Below are 18,499 nucleotides of genomic sequence, written 5' to 3' on the forward strand. Positions count from 1 at the left end.
AGAAACTTAAATCTGATTGTGGTCAGGCTATGAAAATTAATTCACTTACCACTTTGCTTTCACCAGCAATCTCACTTTTTCCTGTAGTGAAAACCCCTCTTGCTTACAAGTGTGGCATCAGTCACAGAACATTGTGAGGCCTTGTGCCTTAACCTTGTGTAACCTCAGCACAATGACTATACAGAAGATGGGAAAACAGAAAATTATAATTGTCCTGAGTAAATGCAGGGGGTGGCAAGCACTTCCTTTCCCTGAGGTGAGGATTTGCTTCTCCTCTTAGCTTTATGTGTGTTATCTCCAGCTTTGCATCTACTGGTTCAAACTCAGTCAGAACTGAGCAGAAGATGCTACTATAGAGTCCTTCCCCAGATGAGGATCTGATGTGCAGTGCCTAGAAGCAGAACAAAGTTCTGCTTTGTAAAGTGACATATAGTAGCACGGGGTGAAAAGCTAGTGATGTATTTGCAGAACTAAACCATGTTATTCTTACTAACAGACAATTTATTTTATAATTCAGGGGCTCAAATATCAAAAACATTACTTCTGAAAAATCTCAGAATGACTGTTAATCTTATCTGGATTAGTCTTCTCAGTTCTGCACTCTCTGTTTCTCAGTACAAGAAACATATGGACACACTGGAGTGAGTCCAGTAAAGGGCCACTAAGATGATTAAAGGAAATATCTAGTGAGACGGCATAAAAAGATTAAACCAGGGTCTTCTCCCTGACTGAACAAGACAAAATATGCATGAACTTTGATACAAACTACTCAATTGAAATATATGCAAAAATGGTTATGTTGTGAAGATGAGGGAGCACTAAAAGGCTGCACAGAAGAGGTTGTGTAGTCTCCATCCTTGGTACTGTTCAAAACCTGACTAGACCTGAGTAATTTGCTCTGACTGTCCTTGAGCAGGGGAGTAGGACTAGCTGGTGTCCAAAGGTGTCTTCAATCTCATCCATCCCATGATTCAAGGATATCTGTATTAAATGAATCCCTTTCTGTTGGACAGAATGCATCTTTTATGCCCAGTGTTTTCTACCTACCCTATGTAAGCAATGCTACTGATTGCAGCTTAAACTACTTTGTGAAAACAAAAATATTATATGTAGGGCTTTTCTCCTATATAAAAGGCCTGCTAAGACCAAACGTCGTGTACTTGCCTTACACTGGATACAGTAAATTTGACTTTTCTTTTGTTTAACTTTCAGAGTTCACTGAAAACACAGAAGCCTTGAAGACCAAAATGTCTGAACTTAGACTGTACTGTAACCTCCTTGTTCAGCAAGTGCATAAAACAAAGGAAGCCAGCATTTCTGGTGTGTCAGAACCAGAGGTACAGTTCTATTTTTGTTATAGCCCACATGTGTAATATCTTGGGCACATGAGCTTTTCTGGATATCCAGTGTAGTATTCACTCCCAGTTACTTAATGTTGCACCCTCCTTCTGCAGAGAACCTGAGGGAAATAAAGTGCTCACACAACAAGTCTTGTTTAAATGGAGTATTACTACATTGTTGCAAATTACTTGCCCTATGTTGGGCTAGCAAGTAGTGAGATGAGATATGATATCCATGATCTAGACAGTAACACCCCTGTAGATGATCATGTGTTTGCAGTGGATCAAAAAAAGCAAAAGATCTTTTATAAAAAGATAATTTGCACAAAGAACAATTTTTCTGCCTGAGTCATTAATATCCTACTCAACAAAACTATTAAAAGGTCAAGAGATGTTGCAGACCACAAAAAGAGCAAAAATGATATAAAGAACTGCTTGGTTGCCTCACTTAAATTAAAGTTTCAAACTTTGCAAATCTTCATGACCAAAGAAGCCTCATTTAAGAGGGATCTCCTAAAGACAGTGATGTGTGCCCCTTGCTTTGAGAGAGAAATGTGTGAAGAAGGATGCACTTTCTTTGCTAGAGAAGCTGATGTTGAGTTCCAGGATGCCTCCCGCTGGAGAGATGGGTCTTCAGATGCAGAACAAGCAGGCAAAACACCTGAAGATTAATCAAGCCTTTGGTTTGATGTCCAAACCATCTCTGTAAAGATAGCTGATAAGCTGTTTAAGGTGAATTAAAAGACAGTGCACAAGCCTGATGTGGTATACAAATGACTAAAAGGCACTGTTAGAACTTGCAGCTCACAGGTGTTGACCTGTAATGTGGTGTTTATCCTGCTCATATTTCATGCATCTGGGGGAAGACTCTCTTTCCCTGATCTTACTGGCATTTAACTGCAAAGATTTATTGCTAAAAGCATTTCAGCAACAATAACTCACTTTGTAGAGATGGAGAGGCAATGATATACGTCATTCTGAATTTTTGTCATTTCCAATAATTTTTTGTTCATGAGGCTTTTGAAATGATCATCTGCAGATCATTCTGCATCAATTTAATTTGTTTACTTTTCCTATCTCCTGTCAGTGGTGTTTCCTGGAATGCTGTTGTTGAATACACTCAGGCTTAGTATTTAATGCACTTCTAACACCAATAAGATAACTAAGAGGCATTGATTTCAAAACACAAGCGTGTTAAGCTGCTTGTACTGAGAGGCTGAAAAGAGTGGTAATACTGCAAGGGGACATAGGCACAGTAATATGTGATGCCAGTTCTCTGAGCAGCTGACACATTGAATTTTAATTCATGTTAACCAGAAATCACAACTGTAGCAACTGTGGGCTTTGCAGACATTAGTTGTTCCAAATTGATCTTCTGTGGTGAGTCCATTTCTTCCAATTGATTTCTTCCCACAGAGTGAGATTGATATGGGAGCTCTGTTGAAATCAACCTGTGACACTTTCCTGAAGACTCTTGAAGAATGTATGCAGATTGCAAATACTGCCTTCACTTCTGAGTTATTGCATCAGACCCCACCTGGATCTCCAAATTTAGCAGTTCTCAGAATGAGCAAGGTAATGGCCAGTATCTTCTTCTCTTAGGATCAGGAGGGATGCTAGTGGGTTCTTTTGTCAAAAGTAGCATTTGTAGAAGTAAGGTGTGCCTTTTTACTCATATCATAGCTACTGGTCCCGCGCTGGACATACTCTGCTATTTCTTGTGGTTTGCAAGGGAAGTAGGGCCATTTTTTCAATAAGCAGTGACCAATCTCTTAACCTTTAATGACAGGTGAAAGTTTTTAAACATTAACTTTCAGGGCCTGAAAGTCATACAGTAGTGTTTCAAAAGACCTTGGCTCTATAGCAAGTTTGTGCATGTGGGAGCTCACAGCAATTATTACTCTGTTAAGCTACAGCAGTATTGGATATATGCTAATATGCCAGAGGGAGCTGATGAGCTTAGCTTTCTAATGAGAAGGGCACTTTGTTGATTCCTGGATCCATAACTATGTATGGAAAACTGGAGCATCTCTGGCAAACAGGAAGTTAAGATCTATGTAGGAAGGTAGATACATGACTGCATATGAGAAATGAGATTGCTTCACCATATCTGATATCTAGCTTCATGTTTCTTCTATTTTTTTCAAGGCTTTTTGAGTAAGTAAAGAAAACATTGCAAAGGAAGCTCACTGCATTTTTTCTTCTCTGTATGCTGTGTGTTGTTTCACTTTACACCTCCTAACTAGCTTCTGAAGTAAATTTTATTTTCTTTATTTTTTCTTTTTTTTCTTTAGACTATTGTAGTAGTGTAATAATGTAGCACTGTTTTCATATTTGTCTGTATACTGCCTCTAGGTCAGAGAATTAGAGAGGCTTTTTTTGCTGACTCCAACTTATGTTTAATAAAATGTGAAGTTTGAGAAGCATGATACAGTCTTCTTGCTTTAAACAATATTCTCCCCCTCCATGTCTTTCAGGTAAAGCATTCTGTCTTGTCCAGTCACACCTCAACAGAAAGGTATAACAGGAGTCTTTGCTGTCACTCTCTTTCTAATCTGTGTTTGGTAGTGTCTGTTCTTTCCTTACCGCAACTCTACTCTTACTGGATGCAGGCAGAATTGTGTCGCTCTGAGCTGCCTACTGGAAAGCCAGTGAAACAAACGGATCTGGCTCATCCACTTCATGTCTCTTTTGCATCAGCTCTTTCCCTTTCATTTTTCTCTGTAGTCCACTTGCTGTCTTACTGCTCAATCAACAGCCAACTCTGTCCCACCTTAGTGCTCCTTCCTGCATTTTAGGTTCCACTCCATAAGCTCGTAAAAATCATTGATGGTGAGCACACTGATTCCTGGAGTAGGTGGCAAGGATGTATATTTTAAAGTACTAATGAGGGGATATTCTAGAAGTTACAATACCTGCCTGCAATTTTCTTTTCTGTAATCATATTTTTTAATTAAGTACCTTTTTAGTCAAGATCATTGTAAATATACTTGAACTCTGCAAGCTGAGGTTTAATCTTTAATCCTCCCTCTTTGCTGCAAAAAGCTGCCTCATTCTTGGTATTAATTTAGACAAGTTCTTTGCTCAGAGCAGTCTGTGACAGCCTATAACTTCTGTCAACTATTCTTCTCTTGTTATTTGTGTGTTCACAGGAGGAAGCTTACCAAGCAATGCTTTATGCACTAAGTACTATTCTTTCCCTTTCTACAGGCAGGTGGAATTGAACCCCTGTGAAAATGGCTGTGTAAAAGGAGAAATTAAGCATCAAGAGCAAGCAGTTATTAAAAGTTTGGAATGTTTAAACTTGGAAACAAATGAGGGGGCTGGTGATGTTTATGTTGAAGATCATGTAGCAAAGGATTTGGCAGGTAAGTATATGCATAATCTTTTGTCCAGAATGATTATTCAATAGGTGTAAATTAAGGAAGGTGTAGGCTCCCTGTGAGATTGCTGATCCCTGAGCCCCAGGAGACACAATATCAGTATTTTAGTCTGATACTGCCTCTAGCAAGTTTTCTCAGCATAGCTCCTGCTGCCTTTGTTGATGGCTAACTTGGGACTGAATGGAGAAGGAAATCAAAAATTTGTTTTTGGACAAGTTGAGGCTCTCCAGGTGCAGATTGAAGCCTGGCTTCAATCAGGGCTTGGGTTCTCCATGTACTGTGGGCAGACACATTATTCCCTGCTGGTATGTAGGGCTGCAGTGTCAGGAAGAGCTGTGGAAACTTTGTGTGTACTTTTAGTCACTCTTGATTGCTCTGACAAATATTTACAGAAAATTAACCCTTTTCTGCATCTAAGGGTATCATAAAAAACATCTTATTTCTTCCTTTATCTTAGCAATAGTGTGAAAGTCAGATTTGTATGTGACTTCAGTGAAATACTGTTGAACTAATTCAGTATAAAATTCCCTCCAATGTGGTTGTATTACTAATGGCTGCTGAACTTTATTTGAATAACTATTCATGTAACATGATTTTTGCATATCCTGTTGAATGGACTGTACTGTTCTTGAACAGTGGCTTTCTCTGCCTAGCTGTTATTCCAAAACATAAATATGCAGTCAGTGAGTCAGCAGTTTTTAAGTCCAAGTTAATGTTGATAATCTTTTTGCCTTTATGGGTCTTTGGAGTTTTTCCCATTTTTGGGGTTGGCACTAAAGCCAAGGGCATTAAACTAATTCAAGTTTTTGGTGTCATTTCAGTACTGTGGTTCCTGTGCATGAAAGAGAAAAGGCTACCCCCTGTTGGCTACACATATTTGAGCTGCAGAGCTTTGTTGTCAGTATGGGGTGGAGTTAGGATATGGGTGGAGTTAGTGCAGGGCCATCCATATAGGACAGGCTGACCCAGCCAGCCCAGGGGCTTTGTCTTGCTGATGGCTGTAGCTAGGTGTTCCCTCTGACCCCAAGAGCTCTGCCTTGTCTCAGATACTTTTTCTTCCCTCTCCCCTTTTTTAAGAGCAGTCAGTCTTTAAAAGTGCTTGAATACTTAAGTTCCACAGCAAATTTCTCTGTTCATTTAGGGCTTACAGTGTTTGAGTTTGAAATTTCAGACGACAGAGGGTTTTTGCATAGCAGTCCTGCAGTGTCACTGCAGACCTGGGCTGTTTCTCTACTCCCCAGCCTGTGTGGCTTGGTGAAGGACAGATCAGTGGCACCACTCAAACCTCTGTCATTCCTTGACAGAGACACTTCGCTTGTGAATGTCAGTGATGTCTGAGGCCAGAGAATGGCTGGTCTGGGTATGAGGGGTTTTCTTTTCATCCAGCACCACGTTTGTTCAGTGGTTCTGCAGCTAATAGGCACTGCTGTAATCCTGCTTTCAGTTGTCACCTGGAGTTAAAGAGTTGCGTACAGCTTGATCCCTTCAGCCAGAAGTTCAGTTCCACTTCAGGTCTCTCTCTGATCCTCACTGACACTTGAAAGTATTCCTTTCCTGGAAAGACAGGTTCCCTGGGAAATTCTGGATGGTAGTTTGACAGTCTGACAGCAAGATGTGCTGTAGCTGTGATTGTATGATGCAGATGCTATGAATCATTTTTGCTTCTTTATTTGTTCTCTGAAGCTCTCCATGAGGTCTAAGGTCTTACCATGTATGGGATGTATGTGAAAGATTTTGTCTTTCTTTTGTCTTCCTTGTGCTGTGTGTGAAACAGGTGTACTTGGCCCCAAAGAAGAAATAAAATAGACCACAGTGGGGAGGATGTACCTGGATCTTTTTCTGGGAAACTTTGAAGATATTTATAGAAATCAAGGAGAACATAGCAGCCTTTGATACCATAGAAGTGTCCATCTAAGCAGCCAGTTTGCTTACCTATCAGAAGGAGTAAACATGTTGCTATAATTATTTTGTTTTTGAAAATGCACTGTGGCACTTCAACAATACTGGAAAAGTTACAACCATGTGAGAAGTAATCTTCCTTTCAATGAGATGAGTCAGCTCCCTGCTGCACCAAATTGCTTCTTCAGTGCTCTTCTTTCTCACAAGACTGCCCTTGCTGAGGTTGTGTGGGCTCACCTGTACTGCAGCCTGGTGCTTGGTTTGTCAGATTAAAAGAACTGGGGGCGGAGGGGCGGGGACTGACTGAGATGTGGTCTGAGCACCTACCAAACCTACAGTGAGAGTAGTGGTGCTGGCAGGGATGCTTTTAAACTTGCATTACCCAGGTATCCAGGTGCCTTCCTTCAAATAGAAAAGCATTTTGATGAAAAGGAATGTATATGTGTATGTAACTGGGGTTTTTTTTGTTTGTTTGTTTTGTTTTTCTTTTGTTTCCTATAAATGTTAGGCATTAAAGACAATGGAGAGGACAAGCTGCAAGCTGTAGAAGGCTGTGGTGCCCACAAGTTGCTGCAGTCAGAAACAAATTCTTTAAGTGGATTGAATCTGTGTGAGGAAGAAAGAAATGAAAATGATTCTCCTACTTTTTTCAGTGTCATGAGCAATAGGTAGTACAGATTTCAATTAAAAGGATTATTGCAACTTAATGTTAAGCCTTAAATTGACTTATTTTTAATACTTTTCTGTTTGTAAAGCTGCATTTACTGAGATTATTTGCCAAGACTGTCTACAGCACAGTAATTAGAAGAAGGTATCTTTTCTAAATTTAGTTGTACAAAGTTAAGTGGGAGGTTTTCCCTTGTTTGTACTTGCAGGCCTTGCTTGCACACCACCCAATGTGTGTTCTCTGCAGTCAATTACTTTAACATAGTAAAACAAAAGCCATGTTGATGGTTTCAGGTCTATAAATTGTACCTCTATGTAAATGGCTTGGACCGGAAGTCTAATTTTGCTTTTGGAAGTTACATAAAAAGAATTGTTATGGTAACAATATTTTCTGCTTGTCCTGAACACCAGGTTCAGTGATATTGAGCTTCAGGAGGAAGAGGGCATACCAACAGAGGAGTTCCTGGAGTCGTGTTATGCAATTGTGCCTGTTCTGGGTAAGCAGCTTTTTTTCTTCTGATTCCTGACTGCTGCTAGCAGCAAGTAAAGGTGAAGCAGTTGGGTTGGAAAATTTGTTTCTTTATTTAAGTGATATAGTAGAACCAGTACCAGCAGAATCAGAACATGTTTCTGACCCCTTTGCTTTAAAGAGGATCCACTCTCATTTAGATAGGACCCACATATAAGCTGTTTGACTCTCTGGGTGTCTGTATGGAGCAGTGATTTCTCCCTCTCAAAAAAGCAGCATAGATGCTTATGCTTTACAGTCTAGTATAGCACACCAGCTGTACTCTGTATTTGATTCTTCCAAAGACTTTGATCTTCACCCAGCACAGCATCTCACCAGCTTGACCCCTGCATCTAGTGAATGTGGTGGCCCTGTGAGCATGCAGTCTATTGAAATCTTCTGTACTGTAGGTCAGAGTATTTTAACACGTGTATCAATTGGGATGAATTGGTTCTACTCCAGAGAAAAACATTGGTTTGTCATTAATTTAGTATTTTCCTGCCATTTAGAGGGATTGTTAAAAGAGTAAATGAAATTATTTTTACTAAAGCATGAGAACTGGAGAAAGACACAATTTTAAAATATGGCTTTTTTTTTCCCTAGACAAGCTGGGACCAACTGTATTTGCTCCAGTTAAAATGGATTTTGTAGGCAATATCAAGGTAACAACTTATTTCTAGCACCGATTTTCATTTTTTAGACGAAATATCTACTTTAGACACTAGTGCTCAAGAATGGTTCTGGTAGGAGCCAATACTGGAAGGTTATTTAATATTTGATAATGTTACCATCTGTCAGATTATAGCACTGAAATGCCCCTAATTCTGTTCTGACAGTACATGCTGTGTTTAATAAATCCACTTGTGTGCAAACTTATAAAATACTTGATTGACTGCCAAGTAAAACATCTGTTACACCTAATGAATATGACTTTGATCCTGAGCTGTATAGGTTGTAAGTCGTGATGTTAGCAATGTTGACTTTAACCTGTAAAACAAATGCAGGGGATGAGGGAAAAACCCCTTTGTTCAATCAAGTAGGATTGAGAAGCAGTTTAAGAAGCAGTTTCTCAGCAGACTGTGGCAGCCCATGCAGGCTTGGTTCTTGTTCTGGAAGTTCTTCCAGCTTTAAGTACCTTCAAGAACCTTTGAAATACCAGTTATGAGACAAAATGTGTTCATAGCAAGACTTTTTGTAACATTTTCCTTCAAGAAAAGAAAAACAAAAGCAAAAGGTATCTTCTGAGTGTATGCTAAAGGAACATTGTACGCAATCAGATTTGTTTGGTTGCTTATCTTATAAAAGGTAGCCACTGGAAAACTGAAAACAGCAAGAGAAAAGAATGCTATTTAAAAACCTAAAACATAGAATATTTATTGTCAAGGGATAGGCAGCTACTCCTTTAATGTAGAAGAAAAATCTGTTTGTATGTTGCTTATATATTGTCTCTTTTGTTTGTATGAGGAGTTGTGCATAGAAACTTGGTAATAAAAGGAAACCATAGACACCCTGAGCACTGCTAAGTGTAATAGTGATCATTTGCAGTGGTCAGAAGGTAAATTTTGCTTGTAGTTGAAGCTCTGGGCAAATGGGACTTTGCTTGAAGAGCAGTTTGAATTAACTCCTTTCCTCCAGTGGGGAGAATGTCATGGGAACTTCAAGCATTTTGTTGGATAGAAATCATAAGTCCCATGTAAATTTTTGACTGAGATGCTTTATTTTGGTTGTGTTAGCCAGATGTCTGAGGTGTGCCCCGGGATGGCATGTCCAGCATGTCAGAGCAGACATGCCATGGCAGGGGGAGTGTGTGACATCCTTGGGAATCTGTAGTATCTCTTACACGAAAGAGTCCTGGTAAACAAGGGGTATTTATAAGCCTTTGTTGGGCCTTAAAAGACCTAAAGCTTTGCCTATTATATTCTTTCCAGAAAATAAACCAGAAATTTATAACCAACAAAGAAGAGTTTGATACCCTGCAGAAGATTGTGCTCCATGAAGTGAACGCAGGTGTAGCACAAGTTAGAAACTCTGCTACAGAGGCTCTCCTATGGCTGAAAAGGTAATGGCCTTGTAGCTGCTTTCTCTGTGAACTGCTGGTGTAATGAGGGGCCTTTTACCAGTGCAGGCTGGTTACTTCCCACAGGGTCCATCAGTCCAAACTGGCCAGCTTCAAGATTAATGTGCTTTCTGTGGTTGTATCACTGCAACTTTGCCAAAAGGCCTGAAAAAAACATTGCAGGCTAACTTTTTCCAGTAACAGTGAAATGACAGTGAATGACTGATCCTACTTGGCTAGGGCACCAAGCAGATACTTCAAGCTGCAGCAGGAATATTCAGCAAAGTGTTTTTCCCTTAGAATTGGAGGGAGGCTGGAGGAGGTGGCTGCAATTTTGTTCAGATTGAAATTGGCTCCTTAATACCAAGTTTTATTGCACTTTGGAGTTGTATTGCAACTTTGGGGGCTTTGTTATACTTTGGATTACTTTCTTATAAACATGGTTTCTTTTTATTTCATGGATTCATCCTGGCAGAGGTTTAAAGTTCTTGAAAGGGTTTTTGACGGAAGTGAAGAATGGGGAAAAGAATATCCAAACAGCTCTGAGTAAGTGCCAATTGCTTCGTTCTTCATGTGCTTCTAAATTCACACACTTGGCTACTTTCCTCTGTGTTTAGAACTTGTGTCTTCTTTTCTTCAGTGGCTGATGAGGCAAGTGATCTCTAAGACATAACATTTTTGAAAATTGAATTTTTTTTAAATGGCTGCCTTGAGATGGGTTACTAGTTAACTGGTAAATGTCAATTCATTAGCAAATAAAGATTCCTTTAATTGGCATACTTTTGGCAGAGGAGACAGTCAAATGCTTTGACTCATTCAGACTTCTCTACTGGTTTGCAGTGGTAGTGCTCCCAAATGTATAATTGCTGTTTTGTTAGTTTTCTAATTCCTTGTGTGATTTGCCATCGTTCTTTGAAATCACCTCTTTGCCAATTTGGCTGTGAATTGCCTGCATGAATTAGAAGGGAGGTTGTAACAAAGAAGAAGGATTTTTTTCAAGTACACAATTTCTGACACTTTCTTTGTCAGGCTACTGGCCACATCAAGTACAAAACAAGATACAAACCCCCACCTTACACTTGACTTGTCTATACCTGGGCAAGACCCTGTCTATATGCATGCAGTATAATGTTGTAATAATCCTTTAAACCAACTTCAAAACAGCTTTTTTTAAAGCTTTTTATATTATCTTCTTTTACACAGTGAAGCAGTTTCCTTACAGGATTAGTAAAAAGAACTACTACACTGCAGTAGCAGCTCTTGGAAGTGAGGCTGTAAATACATTGCTACCAGATATGGGCGTTAAACACCATGGAAAGTGATTAGGCACTTATTTGACCCGAGTCTGAAGGTTTCAGCACTGAACTGCTTGAATTGCTCTGTATCTGCAGCAGAGTCATGCTGCTGTTTTTTTCTACTTTTTTGTCCCCTTTCTTCACCTGAAAAGCTCTTCTATATCTGTACCACCACTGCAGCTTTGGTTTACTGTTGGAATTTCACTCTGTATTTTCTTAGACTTTACATTGGCCTTCCTGTCTGTTAGAACACTTACTTGCTGTGGATGAGTTGAAGGGAATTTGACAGCAGAGCTGAGACCCCAGTGCAGAAATCCCAAATCTGTCATCTCCTTTCAGTCATAACTTTGGTACTCAGAGACAGCCATTATTTACATTGAGTGACAAGAATATACCCTTGAATAGTCATTTCTAAGCTCTGTGTTCTCTTTGTGATACAAACTTAAAACTGGTGTACATCTATCTCTTGATTTTTATTTTTTTTTCCTTTAAGACAATGCTTATGGAAAGACATTACGGCAGCACCATGGTTGGGTTGTCCGGGGGGTCTTCGCGGTAAGTCTTTATCTTGGCTGCTGATAGAGCTGGGGGTCTTGTTCATGGGATCTTATATTGTGTGTAATTAATAAACTGTGTTAAAATTCTAAGTATTAAAATGAATAGATTTCCTTTGCCAGACCGTATTTTCAAAGTGAGGATTGTGGCTTTCACTGTGTTTAGTACTGGACTTTCAGGGTGGAGTCTGATATCTGGAGATGAAACAGGCAGATTGCAGTTGTATGAACAAATTTTTAATTATGTGCTTTTGAGCACAGTCTTGCAGGGCTAGTAAATGAAGACAAAAAAGGCTTTGAAGTTGCTTTTTTGAAGATTGATCTCTCTTTGAATATGATGAACATTCAGACAAGGTTAGTGCAGTGTGTGTGGGGAGTTGAAGTAGAATATATTGGCTACAGGAAATTTTTCGTCCAGTCTGGCAGCTCCCCCTTGTGTCTGTCAGGGAAAATTATCACTGAAATTACAGAAGGAAAAAGGAAAATCTCATGCAAACAATCATGACTTTGAGAGAAGCAGAATTGTTGGAGAGAGCTTTCTGAAGAGCATGTTGAGAATTTGGTGATGGTGTGTAACACTGGGTTGGGAGCTCCCCTAACAAACTATACTTTATTTGGGGGTTGTATTTAATTAATTCCCCACGTGCTCAATTTATTTATACAAAATATGATACACAAATACTTTCTAAAAGCCTGGCATCTCTGAAAATATCTTTAACTGGGGATCTACACAAAAATAATAAAAAATAAATGTTCTATAAAGTTAACCTTTCTTCTAGTTAAAATTCTCATCGTTTAATTATGTACATGTGATTAAATTGAAGCTATGCAGTCTAAATGCAAAGAGGGAAGTCTTAGAAGTTTTTAATGGCTTTAGTTGTATTTCTTTTCCCATTCTGTGCTGCAAATCTAAAAGCTTTGTTTCCTCTCCCAGTTAGCTTTAAGGGCAGCTCCAACGTATGAAGATTTTGTGGCAGCTCTGTCTGTAGATGAGTGCAATCCTCAGGAAGAAACATTTTACAAAGGAATGCAGAGAGACCTCAACATTTACTTACCAGCCATGGAAAAGCAGCTAAATATCTTGGACACTCTCTATGAAGTACATGGTTTAGAGTCAGATGAGGTGGTATAACTACAGCAAGACCACATCTTAAAAATTCAGGGACTGTGTCTGTTAACAAAGATTTCTTCCATTTTGGTTTTGGGACATCATTTCTGTTCATTTTTTGTATCTTTTCAGGTGGGAAGGGTGTTGAGTGTTCTGGGAGAAGGGTATGTGTGATTTTTATCTTATCATTACGCTTGTGTTGCATTTAAATGCAGAGGTACTGTCTCACTTTGGATCATTACTATGTCTGTGGTGAATGTTTTTGACTGTTTCTCTTCTGCCTGTGCACCTCCTCTTCTCTTCACCTCATAAAAGCAACAGAGCAGCATTTGGCCTTTGCTGCTGTACCTGAGGAGAGACCTGCTGAGCTGTTGGGCCACCAACATGGCACCCAGGCAGGTGCACCTGCCTCTTGACTTTCCCATTCCCTGTGCCCACTTCCTGGTGTAGGAGGATAAGTGAGTGTTATTGTTACCCTGGTAGCAGAAGAGAAGGACAGCTAAACACCAGCTTATAATGCAGTGAGTTTGTCCCTCAATTTGGGTTGAAGCTCTTTAATGCAAGTAATATATTTGCATGACATAAATATTTATTAAATTAAATAAACATTTTAATCCAAATATTACTGAGATCTTCACCACAGGTCTATGTGGCTGGTGGTCGGAGTGGCCCCAAGGTCTAGCCTTTGAAACAGGATGTTGTGTTCCCTGACCAGCTCCCAGTATGTGCTGTGGCTTCCCTGCCATAAAAACCTTTTAGGTTTTAGGGGTTTCTTGAATCAAATTCATGCAAAACTGTAATACTTGCTTTTGAGTTGAGTACAGCTAGCAATTTAAAAAGCAGATATCATTAAAATCCTTCCTAGACTGTCATTATGGGCAGAAACTTCATGCAAGTGGACGTGAAATGCGTAAAGTATAGCAGAAGCTAAAATTTGTGATGGAGCTATTAAATATGGGACCAATTACAAATCTTGAATTTTGAAATTATTTAAAGTGACTAAAAATTAAGAAAGATTTTCCCTTTTTCTCATTTTAGTGATACAGATAAAAATGTGTCTGTTAGCATCTCATTCCTGTCTACATACACAATCAGGACTATCCTGACCCAGGTGCAGAATCTGGCACTTGCCCTTGCTAAACTTCATGCATTTGGTGATTGCTCCTCTCCAATTTGTCAGTCTCTCTGCAGGGTTTCTCTGCTCTCAAGGGAATCTCAGTTTAGCTCGTCCCAATTTGGTGTTGTTGGCAAACTTACTTAGCATCTCTTCCAGTCCTGTGTCCAAGTCATTTGTGAAGATGTTTTTCAATACCTCCCAGAATAGTCCTTCCCATGATTGTACTTGGCACTGAAGTGAGACTGCCAGGCCTGTAATCTCCAGGGCCCTTCTTCCCCTTCTTGCAAATCAGGACAATGCTTGCCAGCTTCCAGTCAGCTGGGACACCTCCAGAATCCCAAGAGACTGTTTAAATAGTGTGACTTCTTGCTCTGTCATCTTCTCTGGGTTTTACCCATCTGTAGTTCCTAGGTACTCAATAGGGATCAGAAATAATCAGGTTTTAGTTTTGTAGATTTTCTTAAGTTTGTGTATGAGTACATAGTCAAAACTTTTGACCAAAGCTGTGTTGAATTATGTCACTATTCACAGTGTTAAAAATGAAGCTGAGAGCTTTTGGAATTCGGTTGTCTGCTGCTTCTAAGCATGAATCCAAAGAAACCACCCCTTAGGAAAAGAACCAACTTTCCACCCTGTGTGGTTCCTCACAATTTTCAGCTGTTCTGTGGGAAACTTCACTGTAACAGTTTTTAGCTGAATGGTCTGGAAAGATAATGGAGACAACATTTCTACAAAATACCAACTAGGTTATGAGAAGACCAGGAAGAGATACCTCTTCTCTAGAAATTAACTGTCAGATCACAAAAAAAATTGAATTCCTTTTTGTTCTTAAGTTTTTCTAGTAATAGGAAAGTATTTTCAGCTCGGAGTATTTGGAGGTATTTTTGGGGTTTCTGTTTTGTTTTGGTTTGTTTTTTAACTATCAGGAGAAGCACTAGTTTGTTGGGTGTGCATCAGATGCAAAATTTGTTTCAAAAAGTCAGAAGGCTTTATTTTGTAGGCCAAGAGCTTCATTCGGCCCCTAGCTCCAATTACTAAGTTCAACCATTCTTCTGTCATCCAACAAGCAAGGAGAATGTTCCCCATTAAATGTTCTCTAATTGGCATGGCATCCTGCTTCAGAGCAGGCTTTCTCATCTTGCTCTTCTGTGTAAAGTTATTTTTTTGAACTCTGGAATTGGTGCTTGAGAACATTTTTAGGAGATCGTGGCTCCAGAAGATGCCTCTGTGCTTGTTATTAAACAGAGGCCTTGCAGAGAATGGATTGAGCAAGGTCTCCTTGCCTTCAAAACTTGCACTTCTCCATGCACTGCTCTTGCAGGGCATTGAGCACTTCTAAGACTTCTGAATGCTATCTTTGCAGTCAAACCACCACTGAGAAAGAAACCCATGCAGCATGTTGCAGAGCTGAACTCCAAGTTACACTTCTCAGGATGTAGTAGGCCAGATGACCAAGTGGAAGCAAATGCACTGGTAGAATACTCACTGTCTTTTTCTGTGGTGTCAGTTTGGCGGGCAGAGAGGATGGCATTAGAATAATTGTAGAGAACAAGCAACTAATTTTTGGCCTTCAAATTTAGAATTGGAGAGAAGGTCAGTGTTTTCATCTCTTTGATTTGTTGATTAGTTAGGGTTGTTTTCTTTGTTGTGTTTTTTTTTTTTTAATGGCTGAAATTTATAACTGACCTGCACACTGATAGAGATCCACATGACTCTCAGATAACAACACCTTGGCTCTCTATACTTCACATGAACTGCTTTGATTTCTTAAGTTGTGCTAGTCTGAAGTTTTGCATCCCTTTCCTTTAGAAATGCTTTTGGCTGTTTCCTTCAATGTCTAACAGTTGCATATTCTCAGGGATTTTACTTATCCAAGGTGAAATAAGAGTAATCACAGCCTTACCCTAGAGGGGGGAGAAAGGCTGCTTTTTGTGAAGTTAGCATAGCTAAGCGTAGAAGTCTGATACAGTATATGAGACAGGCAGTGTCTGTACAGTGTGCATCCTTGCTGAGACATGGTAAATCCCAAAGCAATCTGATAGAAGTGCTGTCTAGTACTGAATAATTGCAATCAGCAGATTTGAATAGAGATCATGAACACATCTTTGTTATATAAATGTCATTGTCATTAGAACAGAACTCTCAATTTCAGTCGAGTTCTGCTTAGCAATCGGATACTTTTATTTATTTTATTTATTTTGTGTTTTTTTTATGGTTTTTATTTTTAAAAAAGCTGTGTTCTGGAGTCCCCTCTGCTATTCAAAGACACCATACTCAGTTCCATACTGAAGTTCTGTGATGTTACAATTGTGGAAAATGAACTGCATTCTCAAGTGCTTTAGTGTAAGTCATTGAAATGTCTTGACACTGTTGTGCTGTGGATCTCCCTTTAATAGATGCATTTAAAGTTAAGGGCCATGTACCTTCACTTAAAAGCTTTTTCATCATCAGGATTTAAGTTAACAGCTGTTTGCTTTTAAAATCTTTCCTAGTTTGAAAAGTGTTGCTTAGTTGGTTGGACATATAAAAAGTATGCCCAAAATCTGCCCCAGGTGTTTGCAACCTGCTTTGGCAAAGGGGTCTGGGCCATTATAGAGAAAAATACTACATATGTCCATATGCTGTACCTTCTAACCCTTTCTTTTCATTGTCACTTCAGCTTTTGTGAAAACCTTTAGGGGAGCTTAAACTGTCTTTCAGATACCAGGAAAGATCATTAGCTTGTTTGTACCTGGCTGCCTTGACCTTTTCCCCCACCTGGTCCTTCCTTTCTATCCACTGTCATCTGCTACGAAAGCTGTTGCTGTCAGAGCAAAGTAGGATGTTTTATAAGGCATGCAAATATAAACTCAGATATTCAGAAATTAATTCTTTGGTAGGCAGTGTAAATTGGGACATTTCAGACTTGGGTGTTCTGCCTCAGGAATGAAAGCACAAGTTTTTTTTGTTTTGTTGTTTTAGTTTATTTCTCTTCTCTTGCCTGCATAGCACAGATAGCAAAACAAAACAAAAAAGCAGTGTGGAAATAACTGAATTCATGCCTTCTTGGTACCTTCTGTAGCCCCCTGGTGAACAAACCCTGCAAACTTCTTCTTGCTCCAAGCAATATAAAACCTCCCTGGTGCAGGAGGGGTGTCATAGTGCACTTACTGGCTCTGAGCAAACCCAGGCCGTAGGTGATCTTGCTCACAGTTGACACAAGGATTTAAGCACTTGCTTTGAAGTTAATGACATAGGCATATGCTTCACTTACACACACGTGCACCGTCCCACTGGCATGCAGTTCTTCAAAATGCAGTCTTAGATTGTCATTTTTAATATCCCTTTCTTGGTGTAAGATTTCTCCCCTCATACTTCGAATGTGCTAAAGCCAGATTTTTTAAATATGAGATTTCCTTGGTTTTATTTCCTTATTTCTTCTTAACACTATGTCAACTTTCTTTTGCATTTCAGCATTTAAGGAGTCCAAAAGTTATTAATTTCTTTATTTAAAGCCGTGTTGAAAGTTTGAGATCTATGTCTACTTGAAACTAAATGAGTAAATTGCATTCCAGAATATAATAATTAAACTGAAAACCAAGGCAGCTTACTTTTATGGTTTCCTTTTCTTTTTCTCAAGCTAGTTTTGGGCATACATTTTTATCAATGTCAAGCTAAGTTTAATGTAAGCCTTACTTTGCATACTAAAATATATACATACTGGAATAGATTTAAAAAACAAAGTGAAGGTATATTGTCTCACTTTAAATTTACTGAATTCTAAGGGCTTGTTCATGCTGCCCAAATCACCTCTCAGTGTAAGCTTTGCACAAATTGTGCTGTCATAGGCAGTTCAATCTGAAATACATTGAAGTTTCCAGTCTGCATCATCTCTCAAATCATACAGTATCTGTCTCTTCTTTTGGAGCATTTTTAAGACTTTGACAGACTTTTATATTATTTCATTATAATAAACTTATTTTAAATAAGCATGTTTTTAAATCTTGTCTTCTCCTTGCACAGATTTTGTTTGTTTTATTACAATGCAGGGCCTAAAGTGCTTTTTAGGACTCCATTTGTTATGGTTACTGTGTGAACAGTTGAAACCAGTTTGTTTCTGGTGACAGAAACTGCCTGTATGTATCTTTGTATGAAGAATGTTAACACACATGAATCCTGTTCAGACTGTGAGAATAAAAGCTGTGTCTGGCACATAGTTGTGGGTCCTTGACCAATGTGAATATGGGAAGGTTGTGGTTACAAAACCCAGCTGGGCAGTGTGAGAGGAATTTGTATTTTCAAATTACATATATTGTTTGTCCTTGGACTTGAATCTCTTCCACAGAGGTTTCAAAGGCTTCAGCAACTCCTGTGTGGTCGTCTCAAGATGCAGGTAAGGACTGGCCCTCCTTAATATGTGTGGAACATATCCCGTTCCTCTCCCTTTTCTTTCTCCGTCTGAAGACAGCATGGACCTGACAGCAGATCTGTGATACCCGGTCTTGTCTCTAGCAAGGGGAAGTCCCTCTGTTAAATGGCAACAGCCAGGCAGAGAGCTTGGCTGTGGCAGAGGCATTTTCTCAGCTGCAGAAGA

At 39.3% G+C, this 18,499-nt stretch overlaps 1 protein-coding gene across 2 annotated transcripts in view; it reads left to right on the forward strand.

Annotated features, from left to right (window-relative positions):
- PLEKHA8 (pleckstrin homology domain containing A8) overlaps positions 1-18,117 on the forward strand; it is a 29,453-nt gene extending 11,336 nt beyond the window's left edge. The window contains exons 4-14 of one of the 2 annotated variants that reach the window (XM_021538173.3): positions 1,213-1,337; positions 2,757-2,915; positions 3,818-3,858; positions 4,551-4,708; positions 7,131-7,290; positions 7,700-7,785; positions 8,400-8,458; positions 9,725-9,855; positions 10,328-10,398; positions 11,641-11,702; positions 12,636-18,117. In XM_021538173.3, the coding sequence (XP_021393848.1) occupies positions 1,213-1,337; positions 2,757-2,915; positions 3,818-3,858; positions 4,551-4,708; positions 7,131-7,290; positions 7,700-7,785; positions 8,400-8,458; positions 9,725-9,855; positions 10,328-10,398; positions 11,641-11,702; positions 12,636-12,833 (1,250 nt within the window). In that variant the 3' untranslated portion in view covers positions 12,834-18,117. The other variant, XM_085573170.1, reaches the window with a different exon arrangement.
- The last annotated feature ends 382 nt before the right edge of the window (positions 18,118-18,499 follow it).

This window comes from Lonchura striata, chromosome 2 (genome assembly GCF_050655825.1).
Source record: "Lonchura striata isolate lonStrDom1 chromosome 2, ASM5065582v1, whole genome shotgun sequence".
NCBI classification, from domain to species: Eukaryota; Metazoa; Chordata; class Aves; order Passeriformes; family Estrildidae; genus Lonchura; species Lonchura striata.